General features: G+C 36.6%; 1 protein-coding gene across 1 annotated transcript in view; it reads left to right on the forward strand.

The window, feature by feature from the left end:
* Nucleotides 1-3,581: 3,581 nt before the first annotated feature.
* The window catches only part of ppp1r21 (protein phosphatase 1, regulatory subunit 21), a 32,925-nt gene continuing 19,665 nt past the window's right edge, over nucleotides 3,582-16,841 (forward strand). Inside the window, exons 1-7 of the mRNA XM_055170640.2 lie at nucleotides 3,582-4,128; nucleotides 4,582-4,650; nucleotides 4,746-4,892; nucleotides 10,814-10,915; nucleotides 11,104-11,268; nucleotides 12,605-12,663; nucleotides 12,832-12,926. Coding sequence (XP_055026615.1) covers nucleotides 4,069-4,128; nucleotides 4,582-4,650; nucleotides 4,746-4,892; nucleotides 10,814-10,915; nucleotides 11,104-11,268; nucleotides 12,605-12,663; nucleotides 12,832-12,926 — 697 coding nt within the window. The 5' untranslated portion in view covers nucleotides 3,582-4,068. The remainder of the gene's footprint in view (nucleotides 4,129-4,581; nucleotides 4,651-4,745; nucleotides 4,893-10,813; nucleotides 10,916-11,103; nucleotides 11,269-12,604; nucleotides 12,664-12,831; nucleotides 12,927-16,841) is intronic.

The following is a 16,841-nucleotide window of genomic DNA, read 5'->3' on the forward strand; positions in this document are numbered from 1 at the left end:
AGCCATTATTATGTTTTTAAGCGACGGAAAAAACCTTGTACTGGCTTAAGGAAGTTTTTATTACATACAGCTGATGCTCTTCGTCATTCCAAATGTCAGTGCTGGCCGGTACAAAACTGCTCAAGGAGGCCAAATCACCCAGGGACCTCAGAGCTTTAATACCAGCAGCGACAATTACATTCACAAGAGCAGTTTTTCTGCGTGCGGCGCCGGCCCCCATTATGCAGCCCCCCAAAGAAAATGTATGACAAAAAAACTTTCCAAAATGTCACATTTTAATTAAGCTTATTGTTGGTTAGTAGCCTTATTTTTTTAGGTTTAATTACACAGAATTCATGATCCCCAGTTTGTGAACCAGTGCACTAGAGAACTAATAATAGCTGAGCTCAGAGTTTCAAACACTTCATTAAAAAGACTAGTAGGGATGACTTACAGCTGGAACATTTACCCTTAGAAACAATATCAACTAGCTAAGCAAAGGTAACTTGATGAAAACAAGTTAGTGAATCATTGAACTCGTCGAACAGGGATTATATATTGCTGGCTTAACGGTACCCTCCTTGATCACCAAAACTATCATCAAAACAAAAGTTCTCACAGGTTTCCAGAGATGAAACAAGATAAGGAGCTGGTAAGGGTTTAAGCACTGAATCAATTAAACAGCATTTTCGTCCGGTTTGCATTTTCTGTGATGAGTTTTAAGAGGAATTTAGATTTGGCCACTTTCACTGACTTTTGATGACAAATTAATATGAAACTTGGAGTTTATCTCTTTTCCACTTCTGCTCTGCCTTATGACACTCTCGTCTAAGAGGGTGGCTAAAATAATTTAACCAAGGCTGAGCAGGCCCCCTACCTTTTTAAGGTAACAACAACAGAGTATAAAGAAATGGAGCAAGATTTTGTAAAAACCTCCACCATCCATCGAACGGAACAACATTCGCAAGGTTGGCTTGACAGTACTTGGAAAATAAACATGTAGTGGAATGCTGCATAAAACAAGAGTTACTGAGAGCAGAGGTGGGAAAAAGACGGACAGATTTAAACACGGTTGGCAAATGGTCTGAAATTGCAGCATCAATTACTCTCAAAATAAGAAACCACGGAACAATAGCAAATCCATAATGTGCTCCAAATGATGAGTAGGGCTAAAGACTGATTTTGACACATTAAAAGATTCAATAAGACATACAAACTCTTTCACCAAAGATTTAGATGGACAGCAGAGATTAATATTAAAAATCTGACTTTTTTCATGTTTAATGCTATAACTGGGTCCCCAGTGCTTCTATCAACCTAGAAAATGTGTAAAAGATCAACCCAGTAACTTCTTAAATAAAGAAGACTTTGAAGAAGACAGACAGGATAAAATTACTGAAATGATGTTGCTAACCAAAGAAGTGAACTGTGCATCCTTACAGAAATTGCACTGAGATCCTCGGGGGACATATTGAGGACGGCAAAGAATTTTCAAGTGATCACAGTAAGTATAGGAAAATGATATGTCGAGTTCAGTTTATGCAGATCCAGAGGTATCCAGAAGATAGCCATACATGTACAGATATAATATCCAAGAGCTGAAACAGCAGGGTAAAAAGGACAAACTACATTAAAATATCTGTAACATAGCAGAGCAGTGAACAGAAAGGACAGGATCCTCTGTAGCACCACAATAACAAGGTCTATGTCCGAAAACACACGTCGGTGAATAACGAGTCTCCTGCTAGGTAAAGCTGTAGTAAATGGCAGACAGGTAATTCAATAGATACCCACATTATCTGCTGATCCTCCAGCTGAAAGCATTTGTAGCAACCCAGGCAGTAAGTAACTACTTCATCTAGTTCAGTACACATACTGTCACAGTATGCTATTTTAGATGAAGGACTGGACTGCAACTGATGTGCAGAAATGACCCAATGATGATCAAACTATATGAGCTCCAACCAAGCAAAATTTTAAGTGTCATTACAAGCAATGTAACATAAAAGCTAACAGTATTTGAGTCATTTTTATTTAGCACACTGTCCAATGCACATTCTGTTTTTAAGAAGCTTTAACGACAACAAAGCTGATTATGTTGTGACAACTGGAAATGTACAAATCCAAACAGTATACATGCAGTAGTCTAACCCAGTGGTTCCCAAAGTTTTTCAGTGTGCGGCCCCCCTTGTGTACGGTGCATTCCTTCGCGGCCCCCCAAAGAAAATTTGTGACAAAAAACTGTTCTAAAGCTCAACATTTTAATAAAAAATAAAAAAAACATTAAATTATACAAAAAAGTAGTGCTTTTGGTGAGTAGCCTTATTTTTTTAGGTTTAATTACACAGAAATCATGATAAATTAATGTATTTCATAAAATGTCATAAAACTGGGGCCCCCCTGGCACCATCTTGCGGCCCCCAGTTTGAAAACCATTGGTCTAACCTAACATATGCCATCATTTGCCCCAAACTGCAGTTCATACAGTGTGGGTAGGGTGGCCATTCGTGCCAGTTCCGCCGGACACGTCCTGAACATGTTTTCGGGTTCATTCTTCGGAAGTCGCGTTGGTCGACCGCATACGTCATCAAGGTTTAATATTTTGGGTTTAATTTCAGAAAAGCAACCATTACATTTCAAGGTAAGAATGAAACTACAATGATTAAAATAAATAAATCTTAATTTTCTAATGTATTCTAACTGAAATGTGAGAACCTCGATGACGTATGCAGTCGAGCAACGCGACTTCCGGAGAACGAACCCAAAAACATGTTCGGGACGTGTCCGGCGGAACTGGCACGAATGGCCACCCTAAGTGTGGGAGATGATCAATCATTTGTCCTACTTATTAGAAATATAAGTGACTTTAAGGCATAGTTCACCAAAAAATTAATTTCTGTCATTTAGCTTCATATTTTTTCTAAACCTGCTGAGTTTCTTTATTCCGTTGAGTGTAAAAGAAGATATTTGTATAAATGATGGTAAGCACACAGTTGACAGTACCTTTTAATAGTATTTGTTTTTCCTACTATGGAAGTCAGTGAGTACCAATAGCTAGGCATATAGTTGACCATTAACCCTAAACCTAACACATAAAGGTTTAGAACAACATGAGGGTGAGTAAATAATGACAGAATTTTTTTTTTGTGAACTATCCCTTTAACAAATTTAGGTTTTCTAAGAATAACCCTGCGACTTAAATTTTTTATTTTTTTTTTTTTTGAAATATTTTATTTTATTTTAGAAGCCTTTTATTTTATTTTAGAAGTCTTTTATTTTATTTTAGAAGTCTTTTGTTTTAGAAGTCTTTTATTTTATTTAAGAAGTCTTTTATTTTAGAAGTCTTTTGTTTTAGAAGTCTTTTGTTTTATTTTAGAAGTCTTTAATTTTATTTTAGAAGTCTTTTATTTTATTTAAGAAAACGTTCATTTTATTTTAGAAGTCTTTTATTTTATTTTAGAAGTCTTTTGTTTTAGAAGTCTTTTATTTTATTTTAGAAGTCTTTTATTTTATTTAGAAAAACGTTCATTTTATTTTAGAAGTCTTTTATTTTATTTTAGAAGTCTTTTATTTTAGGAGTCTTTTATTTTAGAAGTCTTTTATTTTGAAAGGCATGTTTGCTGTGGCCGTGTTCATGGTCTGTTCTGTCCGGTAGGGTCGAAGATTCAACAGCTTCTGTAATATAAAAGATAATTTCATGATTTGAAGTCCGTTTTATTCAGTCTTTTTTTTAACTGTCTGTAGGCTTTTACTGTAAATGTGATGTTACGCTAGTGTTTATTCATTTATTGGATGTAATTATCTCTGTTATTGGTCATCTAACGTTAGGCGGTGGAACGGTGTGTTAATGACGGATTATATCAGCTTTAAATGTAAATGGTTGATGATCTCATAGAAAATACAATCATTTCTTGTAGCGAAAGTGACTTATTTTTAATCGACTCTGATAAATGTCGTAGCATTAGCCTTAGCAGCTAACAGACGGACAGATGAGTTAGACACAAACACATCAGAAAAACAGTTACTGATGTTTATAGCAGCAGCTATTATATAAACACACATACGGATTATATCATCATCATCATCATCATGGCAAACGTGACTGATCTGCAGACTAAATACAGTAAATTGGCTCAAGAATATTCAAAGGTAAGAGCATATGATTTATACAAAACATTTCTTTACATACTACTTAACGTTAAAGTAATAAATGTGCTATATTTCCATATGCTTGGGTTTTGTCATTTTAAGTTTTATTTTAATACTCAAATTAGTCTAATCGTTTCTTTAATTTATTTACTTCAGTGTAGAAGTGTTTTTAAATATAATTAAATGTCATTTTTTGACATAAATAAATGAATGTTTGTATAGCAGTGTCTATATGAAATAGAATTATAGATACAGTATATGATAAGATATTAAAGTTTATTTCTGTGAATAAAATTCAGCACAGTCAGCTGACAGGGCACATGACCTAACAACTTCCTGTTTCTGATCTCACCAATCACATAACACCTTGTTTCTTTTGCTACATGGCATGAATGAAACATTGCCCTCACAAAGTAAAGTCTTTTAAGTTAAATGTGTGTGTTGTTTTGTAAGCTTCGAGCTCAGCATCAGGTGCTAAAGAAGGCCGTGGTAGATGAACAGACCACATCCAACTCTGTAAAGGTATATGATCATTATTTTATCTGCATAAGCAAACAAGTTTTTTTAAGTGTGAGAGAGAGAGAGATTGTTGCAGGTTTCTGTCTCTTTCTCTGCAGGATGAACTTAAGCAGAAAGAACAAACTTTACGGAAAGTTCAACAGGAAATGGAAAGTTTGACGTTCAGGAACCAGCAGCTGACCAAGCGAGTTGAGCTCCTGCAGGAGGAATTACATCAGTCTGAGAGTAAAAACAAGAAGAGTAAAGTAATTATACACATACAATACATTCAGAGGGTTGAGCTCCCACAGGAGGAGTAAATCATACACGTACAGTATATCCAGAGAATGACAAAAAAGCCAATGACATAAAGTTAGCAGCTATCAAAAAGGGCAAGTAGAAGTGTAATATATAAATTGAATATTGCAAAGTGCATACGTATTTTAAAAGTAGTTTAGTGTCACACCACAGGGCAGTTTACTCCCAGTGCAGATGCCATAGATTAAAGCTGTTGCCCAACTATTAGCATTTGGTCCCATATTATCAAAATCCACTTTTACAAAGTTAGAAAATCACCCACTCCTCCTTTTGCATCCCTATTAAACCAAAGCAGTCTCATTAGTCATGCTGTTTTGATTCTCTTGTTAATGTGACATCACACTGATAAAGCCTCGCCCACAGCCGCTGACTGGTTAATTTGACCCAAAAGCTTTTCTAAATGTGTTTGTTAGCACATTTTAGTATTAATGCAATTAAAGATATTATTATCTCAGACTGTATTCACAGGAATCAGATCTATTTTAACTGAAAACGCTCACTGTCTCTCTTGGTAAGGAAGTAAGCTAATTTGCATTTAAAGGTACAGACATGAAAACAAACCCTTTTTGCTCCTTGCTATAATAAATTATCTGTGGGGTATTTTGAGCTGAAACTTCACAGACACATCTGAGACTTATGCCGCTTTTCCATTGCATAGTACCCCACGGTTTAGTTTAGTTTGGGTCGGGTCAGCTCACCTCACTTTGGCGTGGTTAGCTTTTCCATTGAGAATTTTCCTATTGGATGTTGGGTCCAAAAAGTAACTTGTGACGTAAGCAGGTTCAAGTTCACCACGCCCTTGTTACAATCTCACTACACACTTGGTACGAGCTTAGTTCGTCCCCTCTATCTCCGTTGGGATCTGCCCACTTTTCTTGCATTTTTCTAATATTAACAATTGGCGGAGTCAGGCTGTGACCAGGGGTTTAGTTACGCTTTAAGCATATATAATGCCTATGTGCACGTCGTGAATGTGCTGCCACAAACTGCAAGTATGGAAAAAAACTGTTCTGGTGTTCCTGGTTCTCAACCTGTGGATGTTTTTCATCGCTAAAAGGGAGTTTGGGAACCTATAGCAGAGCACAGATGACAACATGTTTGCTCAAGACAGCGCAAGCTAGCAGTAAGCTAAAGCTAATCTTTTAGCGAGGACGCTGATGACGATTCTCTCAGACCAATCAGTGATCTACAGTTAGGCTTGGGCGGTATCCAAATTTTGATACCATCAAACCGCCTCCCTATTTTACCCCGGTATACGGTATTACCGTGAATAATTATAAAATTATGACGTAATTAGACAGCGTCACTATAATGTTGGCTAAACCCTTCAGAAACTGAATACCAAACACTAATACTGAAATAACAAAATAACATGCACACAAATATAAAGAACTTTTATTAGCAACAACTAGCAGTTTATAAAAAAGATAAATACAAAAGGTCAAACAGAATTAACCAGTTGTCGGTTAAAAAAATGTTACCTCTAAATTAGGCTATTATAGACAGTGGACTAAACGCGACTACAGTTAGGCATCTCATTCCAATTTCCAGGATATTTTTGTGTGAAGTGAACAAATCCCTCACACTCAATATTTCGTAACTCGCCTGTTTGTACTTATAAACCAATAAAAACATTTGGCGCAAGGTCACGGTATTTGGGTTCTGGCACGAGGTCACGGCATTTGGTTTTGTGCACTCACATTGCATCAAGCTAAAATTTAATCAAAGCAACAGTCTCAGACTTGAAGAAAATTGCTGAACATTTAAACCTATTTTCTGCACATTCCGCCATATTTTAATGAAATAAAGAAAGTCCTCCTTCTGTTAACTTATATTTCTGCATATTCCAGCATATAAAATAAAAATATTTTTTTGTAAAATCCAGCAATTAAATAATTAAAACGAAAGTCTTTCCTGGTTGTATTCCAAATTATTAACATTCACGTCTTTTAACAGTAAAGTGCAGATTAAGTTTTGTTTTTGTAAATCATTAGACATTTTTACCACTTAATTAGGTTTTGCTTTGTAGAAAGCCTTTCTTTAAAGTGAATTTCGTTTTGTATAAATTGTGTCTTAATTTTAATAAATGTTTTATCAACCAATTGCATGTATTTAATAAATTAAAAGCAAATATAGACAATATAATAACCGTGACATCCGCCGGCACGGCGCGTTCGCTTGCATTGCATTGTTAACTAGAACGCACGGACCTCATCATAAATGAATGAAACTCATACATTAGCATTAAATATCTTTGCTGCATTCTTTCTAAAACAGACAAGGGCTTTCACGCGGCTCGCATCAGCAAAGCATTGCATCGTCCATGTTGCACTTAACAGAAGTTGACACTTGTCTTTTGAAAAATGAAAAAGTAATAATAATTATACAAAAGAGTTGTTCTAGTCGTTACTAGAAGGCACAGAGTGACTTGGCGGTGCGTCTTTTATGCATTCTGAAGGTGCCTGTTTTATCGTGTTGCAGTCTATTAGGCAACATTCCGCACAAGTTGGGTTTAGATTTGGAAATACATTACATATACATTTCAGTGCTAGCTGATAAGGTGATGATGATCATCATATTTCTTTATTATTTTTAGCACTACCTCAAACTTAAGCGGCGTCTGTCATTTTCTTAAATAAGCCGCAGCAATGTTTCAAATGAGCTTCTAATAAGACAAACGCCTTTATTTTCCACGCGATCACCTTACCAAAACCATTTTGGAACTAAGGAGTCATTTGTCCTCCGATTACATACAAGCAGCATACAAGCTCCGCGGCGACGCGTTTGCGGGAATGATGTTTCGGATGAGCCGGAGGCAGAGCAGCATAGAGATGCGACAGAGTTGCGAAATTGCAGGCGCAGGTCGAAATGGCTGTTATTTCAAACAGCGTAGCTTGTTTTAAACTAATCAGTTAATGGCTCGGTGGTTGGTGAAGAAATTTTTTAGTTTTCGCCATCCCTAATTTAATATTTATTCCTTGTCTGCTATATAAGTTCATTGTTTATTTTTAATTGCCGGTATGGCGGTATAGAAACTGATACCTTTGCTATTTTTAGATCCCGCGGTATACCATATTACCGTATTACCGCCCAAGCCTATCTACAGTGTTTTCGCGTCACGTTTGGTATCAGCTCGGGTCGCTTGGAACCCCAACTGAGGTGGTACGAAAAAAAGTATCGGGTACTACGTACTGCACCCAATGGAAAAGCTCCCAAAAGTAAGCTGACCCGACCCAAACTAAACCAAACTGTGAGGTACTATGCAATGGAAAAGCGCCATTAGAGGTTAGAGGCTGTTTACACCTGGACGAGAGACATGTGGACGAGAGAAACACATGCACGTTTACACCTGGTATTTTAATCCATCTCTTTTGTCCACTTTCAAACGCTTCTGTCCTGATAAATGTGAGGTGATGGTCTTTTGAGACTGTGGGCGAGTCCATCTGCTTTCGTTTAAATGCGAGCAGGAACATTACGTTTTTTTAATCGACACAAACTAATATTAGGTCAAAGTCCGTTGTTTTTTAAACATGCTGCACAGTGTTTTGTACATGTATATGTACAGGGCTTTCTCTGATATTTCATAGCAATTGATGAAATACACTTGCCCAGCTTTTAATACGCTTGCAAAATGAAACTAATAAAAGATGCGGAGAGCAGCCACTTCAGTTTTATCAATGGAAGCCTAAAGATTGTGCTGTACATACATAGTGTGTTTGTGCTAGAAGTCATGTCCAATGTAAAAACACACCTGTAAATATTCAGGGCTCACAACTGCATTTTTTGGAGACACTGCACAGTTTGAGTTTTCATTGTTTTAACCACAGATGGTTCCCCAGATGTAAAAAAAAATTAATTACGTTACGTTCCTCAAATGATTGTTTAAAACTTAACAGATTAAATGCTGCGATGTAGATGACAAGTTTAAACTCTTAAAGCTCCCGTTCTTTCTATGTTTTTGAAGCTTTGATTGTGTTTATAGTGGGCAATATAACATGCGTTCATGTTTCACGTGTAAAAAACGCGGTATTTTTCCACACAATTTACTTATCTGTATAGCGTTGTTTTCACTGTCCTCAAAACAGGCTGATGTCTTCCTTGTTATGTGAAGTCCCTCCTTCAGAAATACGTAACAAGTTCTGATTGTGTAGTTTAGTGTGATTCGATAGCAGCTTAGCTTAGCAGAGCTGTTTGAGCCAAAGCTGGTGACTGACGTATTCCTGTGGGCGGAGTTTAGTCAACGAACTGTTTTACTGACGTCATTAAAGCAGGAAATAGAGGGCTGTAGTCCAAACCGGCCGTTCGTTGTAGGCTTATAAAGATGAATTCTGTTCAAGAAAATATATCGCCTGGCAGTGAATTTGAGCTTTATCATTTTACAAGTATTATTTATTTTATTATAGCAACATTACACACTAACTAGGGTTTAAAAAATGAGATCAGGAAGAACGTGACCTTTAAGCAACTGTTGTATAAACAAAATACAAACTTTTCACCATCTTCATGCAATGAAGTAGCTGGGTCCTCTTATTTTTGTTTACAGACTTGACGTCTGTAATGAATGAATGATGTGAAGACTTTTTAAAACTTTTTTCTGCAAAAAACCCTGCCACTTAAATGGTATAATTATTATAAGCAATGTGCATGAAGTTAAGATAAGGAGACTTTTAACTTGCTGAATAACTAAATTCCAGCTTTAATAATTGCAGTCTTGCCTCGAGATTATAGTGAAAATAAATTGTAAAATCTACAATTGTATTTTTTATATTTCAATATGACAGGGACAATGCACTGTCACTGGAAAATTTAAATGAAAGTTGAATTGTCTTTTGGATTTTGGCACATATTTTTATGAATTTTTCTATAATTAAATTGTTAATCTTGTTTAAGTTTTATTTATATCACTTAATTTATTTAAACTTGTCAAAATATTCCTTCATAATTATAAACATAGATTTAAAATGGATTTACAGTAAGATCAATATTAAACAGTTTTTTTTAAAGGAATAGTCTACTCATTTTCAATATTAAAATATGTTATTACCTTAACTAAGAATTGTTGATACATCCCTCTATCATCTGTGTGCGTGCACGTAAGCGCTGGAGCGCGCTGCGACGCTTCGATAGCATTTAGCTTAGCCCCATTCATTCAATGGTACCATTTAGAGATAAAGTTAGAAGTGACCAAACACATCAACGTTTTTCCTATTTAAGACGAGTAGTTATACGAGCAAGTTTGGTGGTACAAAATAAAACGTAGCGCTTTTCTAAGCGGATTTAAAAGAGGAACTATATTTTATGGCGTAATAGCACTTTTGGGAGTACTTCGACTCAGCGCAGTAACACCCTCCCTCTCCCATTATGAGAGTGAGAAGGGGAGCGGACTTTTCAGGCGAGTCGTCTTTTCGAAGCGTCGCAGCGCGCTCCAGCGCTTACGTGCACGCACACAGATGATAGAGGGATGTATCAACAATTCTTAGTTAAGGTAATAACATATTTTAATATTGAAAATGAGTAGACTATTCCTTTAATAGAAGCAAAAATTTACTTGAAGTTGATTACTGCAGTAGAAGAAAAAGGTTGTAGGTTTAATACCCGGCAAACACACGTCGTCTTTGAATAAAAGCCTCTGCCAAATGTCTAAATGAAAAGCTTACATATAGCTCTTTTCAAAATGTGTTGGACTTCTTGTCTTAGTGCTGCACTCAGGCCCTCCTTTGTATTTATGAGATCAGAAGTCAGTAGTAATTACGACATGGTGACATTAGACTAAGATGTTTTTTGCGTGCTGTTGTGGTTTATTTTACACTTTAACAAAATTTCTGCATAATAATTCCTCCAAAATTTATGAGTGCCTGTATTCATGCAGAATAAAGGAGACTCGCCTTCCCAAATCAACCTGCAAACGCAGAGGGTGTTCGATGAAGATCTGCAGAAAAAAATCCAGGAGAATGAAAGACTTCACATTCAGGTATTGGGCAAAAGTGTGTTGTTATTATGATTTCATTAATTTATCTTCAGGAGCACTATTTGTAAAATAGTTTAGACTGAACTAAATGGGGATTAATTGTCAATGTAATAATTTGATTGATGTTGTAGCTGTTAGGGTTTGGTGTGTGTGTGTGTGTGGTGTTGAAGATAATGATATGTTGTATCCAGTTCTATGAAGCGGATGAGAAGTATCGTCGACAGGAGGCTCAGCTGAGAACACGTCTAGATCATCTGGAGAAGGAGTCTGAGCAACATCAGGCTGTTGTAGATGCCCTCACCAGCAAATACATGGACACCATCCAGAAACTCCAGAGCGACAAAGCTTGTCTAGAGGTCGGAGAGCAATTACATTTCATATGCCAGTCATTTCTTTGGAAAATGTATTGTGTTTTGTTTAAAGGGATAGTTCGGCCAAAAACGATATTAAACCCATTATTTACTCACCCCCAAGCTGTCCAAGTTGCATATGTCCATCGTTTTTCAGACAAACACATTTTCGGATATTTTAGAAAATATTTTAGATCTTTCTGTTGATTAAATGTAATGTTACGGGGTCCAGCAATAGTCCACGAACTTCAAGTCCAAAAAAAGTGCGTCCATCCTTCACAAATTAAATCCAAACGGCTCCAGGATGATAAACAAAGGTCTTCTGAGGGTAATCCGTGCGGTGTTGTTGTAGAAATATCCATATTTAAAATGTTATTAACGTTATAAACTACCTTCCGGTAGCGCCGCCATCCTAGAGTCATCCGCATTCAGGATGAGAGCCCACGCAGCATACAGCGGTTTCTCTGCTGCTGCTCTGTCCCCCGCCCTCCGAATTTGTCATACGTCACTAAGAAAAGTGCGTACACTACGCTAATACTCTCTCCTGAGTCTAAGATGGCGGCGCTACCGGAAGGTATTTAATTACGTTAATAACATTTTAAATATGGATATTTCTACAGCAACACCGCGCGGATTGCCATCAGGGGACCTTTGTTTGTCATCCTGGAGCCGTTTGGATTTGGTTTGTTGGGGATGGACGCACTTTTTTTGGACTTGAAGGTCGTGGACTATTGCTGGACCCCGTAACATTACATTTAATCAACAGAAAGATCTAAAATATTTTCTAAAATATCCGAAAATGTGTTTGTCTGAAAAACGATGGACATATGCAACTTGGACAGCTTGGGGGTGAGTAAATAATGGGTTTAATATCGTTTTTGGCCGAACTATCCCTTTAAGTACTTAAGTACCAAGATCTGTCAGTAATGATTGATTATTAAAATGTGTTAAAAGTAGGGCTGAACGATAAATCGCATGTGTTTGTCACGCGCATCACGTCAGTAATGCCGGTTCCTTGATTAGTATTAAATCGCCATCAGCTGTTTTCAGATGGAGCAGCTTTAACTGCACAGAGCCGTAGTTCCCTGACAATCAGGGCAATTTCGCATTAATTATCGCGGACGTATCGCCTGCGATATGTATGCGATATGGCCCAAATTGTCAGGGAACTACGGCTCTGTGCAGTTAAAGCTGCTCCATCTGAAAACAGCTGATGGCGATTTAATACTAATCAAGGAACCGGCATTACTGACGTGATGCGCGTGGTATCGCATACGATTTATCGTGCAGCCCTAGTTAAAAGGATGTATTGTCCTAGTACTCCATAATAATCTCATGACAGGTAAAGGTTCAAACCCTGGAAAGAGAAGCCAAGGACAGCAGAGTCAGAACTGAGGATTGGTAAACATTAATTTCATTTGAATTGTTCTGTAAATACTGTCTTTATTTTTTTAATTCAGTGAAATAATCTAAAATAAATTAATTTCGAATTGCTTTATAATTGATGTTGTTTCTATGTGATGAAATCATTTGATAGAGGTTGTATTTAATGTAACTGTGTGTTATCAGCCAGCAGCAGTTGAGGAAATATCAGACTGAAGTGAGCGGTCAGTTAAAACAGAGCTGCTGTGTCATTCAGGAGAAAGTTCCCTTCAACGACACCCGTGAGTATCTCACACACCCCTCAACAACACCCTAGAGCAGACTTGTCAGACTTTTCAAACTTGTCAGGCAAACCCCCTTGACCTAAATTATTTACTTGAAGTACCCCCTCAGATTTTATTGTTAATTTTTAAATAAGTGAATAGCACTTTTGCATGTTTAATTTCAAAAACATTTATTTTTCATTCGTCTTAAATTTTGTATCAGTAGTATTTTACACCAGTGTTTCCCAATCCTGGTCCTCGAGGCCCCCCTGCCAGAAAGTTTTAGATGTCTTCTTATTTAAAACACCTGATTCAACTCATCAGCTTGTTAGGGAGACATGTTTACAATTTTTAAAGGAGGCTGATAAGTAGAATCAGGTGTTTAAAATAAGCAGAAATCTAAGGCTGCGTCCGAAACCGCATACTGTATCGTAAGTACTGAATAAGATGACGTACCTACTTGGCGTTAAAACAGTAGGTACTGTATAGTATGAATCCTGGTAGTATGAATGAGATTCGGACGTACTACATCCGCCATGTTGCTACATCACGTGACATACGCCGTCATCACGTCATGTCATTTCAGCGCGAAAACAGCCACATGCCTCTTCTTCTTCGTTGGATAACTTCTCTCCCGGGGCATCATGGGATAGTGAAGTGTCCACCCATGGTATGCACACTGCAAAATCTAACCGGAAGTAGTAGGTCATCCGGGTACTTTTCGCGTACTGTTTTTCGAATACTATGTATTCGGACATACTACTCGCCTCGCCTACTATACAGTATGAAGTAGGCGGTTTCGGACACAGCATAAAACTTTCTGGCAGGGGTGCCTCGAGGACCAGGATTGGGAAACACTGTTTTACTGAGTTAGTATTGTTACTAGGGATGCATATCAATTAATCGCGATTAATCTATAGCAGAATAAAAGTTTTTGTTTACATCATATATGTGTGTGTGTACTGTGTATAATAACTTTGTATAGTTAAATGCACACACATGCATGTATATATTTAAGCAATGTTTACATGTGTATATACATTTGTATATTTATGTATAATTTATATTATATATAAATATAAATACTTAATATATAAATATATTTTTTTCTTAAAATTATACATGCATGTGTGCATATTTATATATACATAATTATTATACACAGTTCACACACATATATGATGTAAACAAAAACTTTTATTCTGCTATAGATTAATCGCGATTAATTGATATGCATCCCTAATTGTTACCTGTTATTGGACCGTCATCTGGTAATTTTCTTTAATTAGTACATTCTTAGTTTTCTGATGTAGTGTTGTCACATGACATTTTGTTAAAAATCTTATTTATTTACATTTTAGATTTAATTGTAGTTGAGAATTTTTTTTTAACAACTCACAAACTCCCTGCCATTCCCCCGTGAACCACCAGAGGTTTGCAATCCCTAGTTTGGGAAACCCTGCCCTAGAGTATTGCACACCACACACCCCACAACAACACCCTGGAGTATCACAAACACCCTTCAACAACACCTGTAACTGTCACGCATATGCCGCTTTTCCATTGCATAGTACCCCACGGTTTGTGTCGGGGTCAGCTTACTTTTGGGGGCTTTTGCACTGGGTGCAATACATAGTACCCGATACTTTTTTTAGAGCCACTTTGGTTAAGGTTCCAAGTGATCTGAGCTGATACTAAAATGTGAAGTGAAATCACTGTAGATCACTGATTGGTCTGAGAGAATTGTCATTACCAGCGTCATCGCTAAATGCAAGATTAGCTTTACCTTTGTTTCGAGCAAACCTGTTGTCATCTGTGTTTGGTGTAAGTTCCCAAGTCTCTTTAGTGAGGAAAACATTCACAGGCTGAGAATCAGGTACACCATACCAGTGTTTTTCAGACTTTCAGTTTGTGGCGGCACGTGACATGCACGTCCGCATGTATTTTTTCTTTAAGTTAAATGAGGCTCAGCAGAGCACGTCGACTGGCGTCACGAGACAGAGGTATTGATAAATGTGATGTGCTAACTAGGGATGGGCATAATTAATCGACGATCGATAATTGATTGTTAAGAATTTCGTCGATTTCGTAATTTGTTATCAATTAATCAAATGCATTTTTTTAATTTTACTCCTGTTTCACAAATACTCCGTATGCAGTGCGTTTGCGTATGTGTGCGGCGAATTCCTCAAGCACTCGTTGCAGTGCCTGCTGACCGCTTATTCTGCATATGAAAAGTTCATGTGATTGACACTTTCTGTGAACACTTTCCGCATAAAAAATAGAACAAAGCATCATTTTTTTTTTTACAAAACAATATATTTTAGATATTATTTGACAGACTAGTAAGTGTGTATTAAGGATGTTTAAAATCTCTAGCCTGGTGGTCAGGATCTGAATGGATCAAATCAGCAGTTTTGCAATGCTTTATTTATCTCCACATATATCATAAATAAAAATAAGCAGAGTAACTTTGCAAGTCTACCTTTCCACATTATATATTTCCTACGTATATGATTTCCAAATAATAAACGAGAGCATTCAACGACAAAAAGCGTCTCATATGGAAATAAATCCTCACAATATTATTATTTCTCAAAACTTTATGACAAAAATAAGCAACTGTATTCCTACAGTTATTCAAAGATGCACATTATTCCGCATATAATTTGAATATTATACAAAAGTATTCATATAACGGCACGTTTCATATGGCAAATAAATATCATCACATTAACATAACAGCATAATGAAATGAATAAACAGACAATGAAACAGGATTGAAATATAAATTGTATTATTATTACCGGAAAAAAGCAATATTGCTAAAATAATCTCTGAGGTAAATGCGTCAAAAACGCTGTTAGCCGCACAATAAGTCTAAATGAGCAATAAAAGTTAAAAAAAGGCATTATTAGGCCATGTCTTAAAACTTTATATGACAAAAATATATTTAAAATTACAGTTATTCAAAGATGCACACATTATTCCATATTACTCCCGTTTATGAGCACGTTTGTCTCTGGCCTCGATCTGTTATGTAATAGATTGACAGGTGCGGATCTCCGTCTTTCAAACATATATAATTTTGTAATTACTACCTTAGGAAAATTAGCCATGATTTTATCATTGTGAAAATGTTTTTTTTTTTTTTTCAGATAAAAAACGATTTGTATTTACGCAATTTTACTAAAAATACCATGGTTATTGTATATTGTGGAGTTGGAGACCATAGTAAATGTCTACTGTTGTTTTACAACAAATAAAAACTAAAAGACTATGTTAGTATAATTATACAATGGTAAATGGGGCTCACAAAACACACGCTGTTTCACACATACTCTGTATGCGGAATAAGCCAAGTTAGCGCTGAGGTACCTGTGCATCCCGGTCAGTCTCCTCGAAGCGGCTGTATTCGGCGGCGGCTGGACTGACGGTCACCATGGGTTGCGGTCGCGTCTGACCCCAAAACATGCTTCTATTCCTCAAAAAAAAAATCAGTAGACTGGTGCAGAAGTTTTATGCGAGTTACTAAAGTTAGTTATTTTTCACGAGTAGCCTAATTTGTTATAGCCTAATGTTAGGAAGGCTAATATCTTGCACTTTCTTCTGCCTTGAATAATTTTGGGTTACATTTTGACAAAACCTTTCAGATCTAAGTATTATGTTTTTTGTTTAATTTAATGTTAAACGTGAATCTGTTTTTTTATTTTGGAACTAATGAGGTCTCTGTTTAAGAACGCTGGCTCGCAGCTGCAGGTTCCGCTGCTTTAGAGCACCGCACATGCACGCACATATATGTTTGAAACATAGTTTAACTGTCTGCCACAAGTTGATCTTGTAATAAAGGTCTCATCGAGGAAAAACACGTTGTATATTTGTATTCATTGCATTTTTTAAGTATAAAAGTTAAATAACAAATTTTATTATAAA

This window comes from Misgurnus anguillicaudatus, chromosome 11 (assembly GCF_027580225.2).
Source record: "Misgurnus anguillicaudatus chromosome 11, ASM2758022v2, whole genome shotgun sequence".
NCBI classification, from domain to species: Eukaryota; Metazoa; Chordata; class Actinopteri; order Cypriniformes; family Cobitidae; genus Misgurnus; species Misgurnus anguillicaudatus.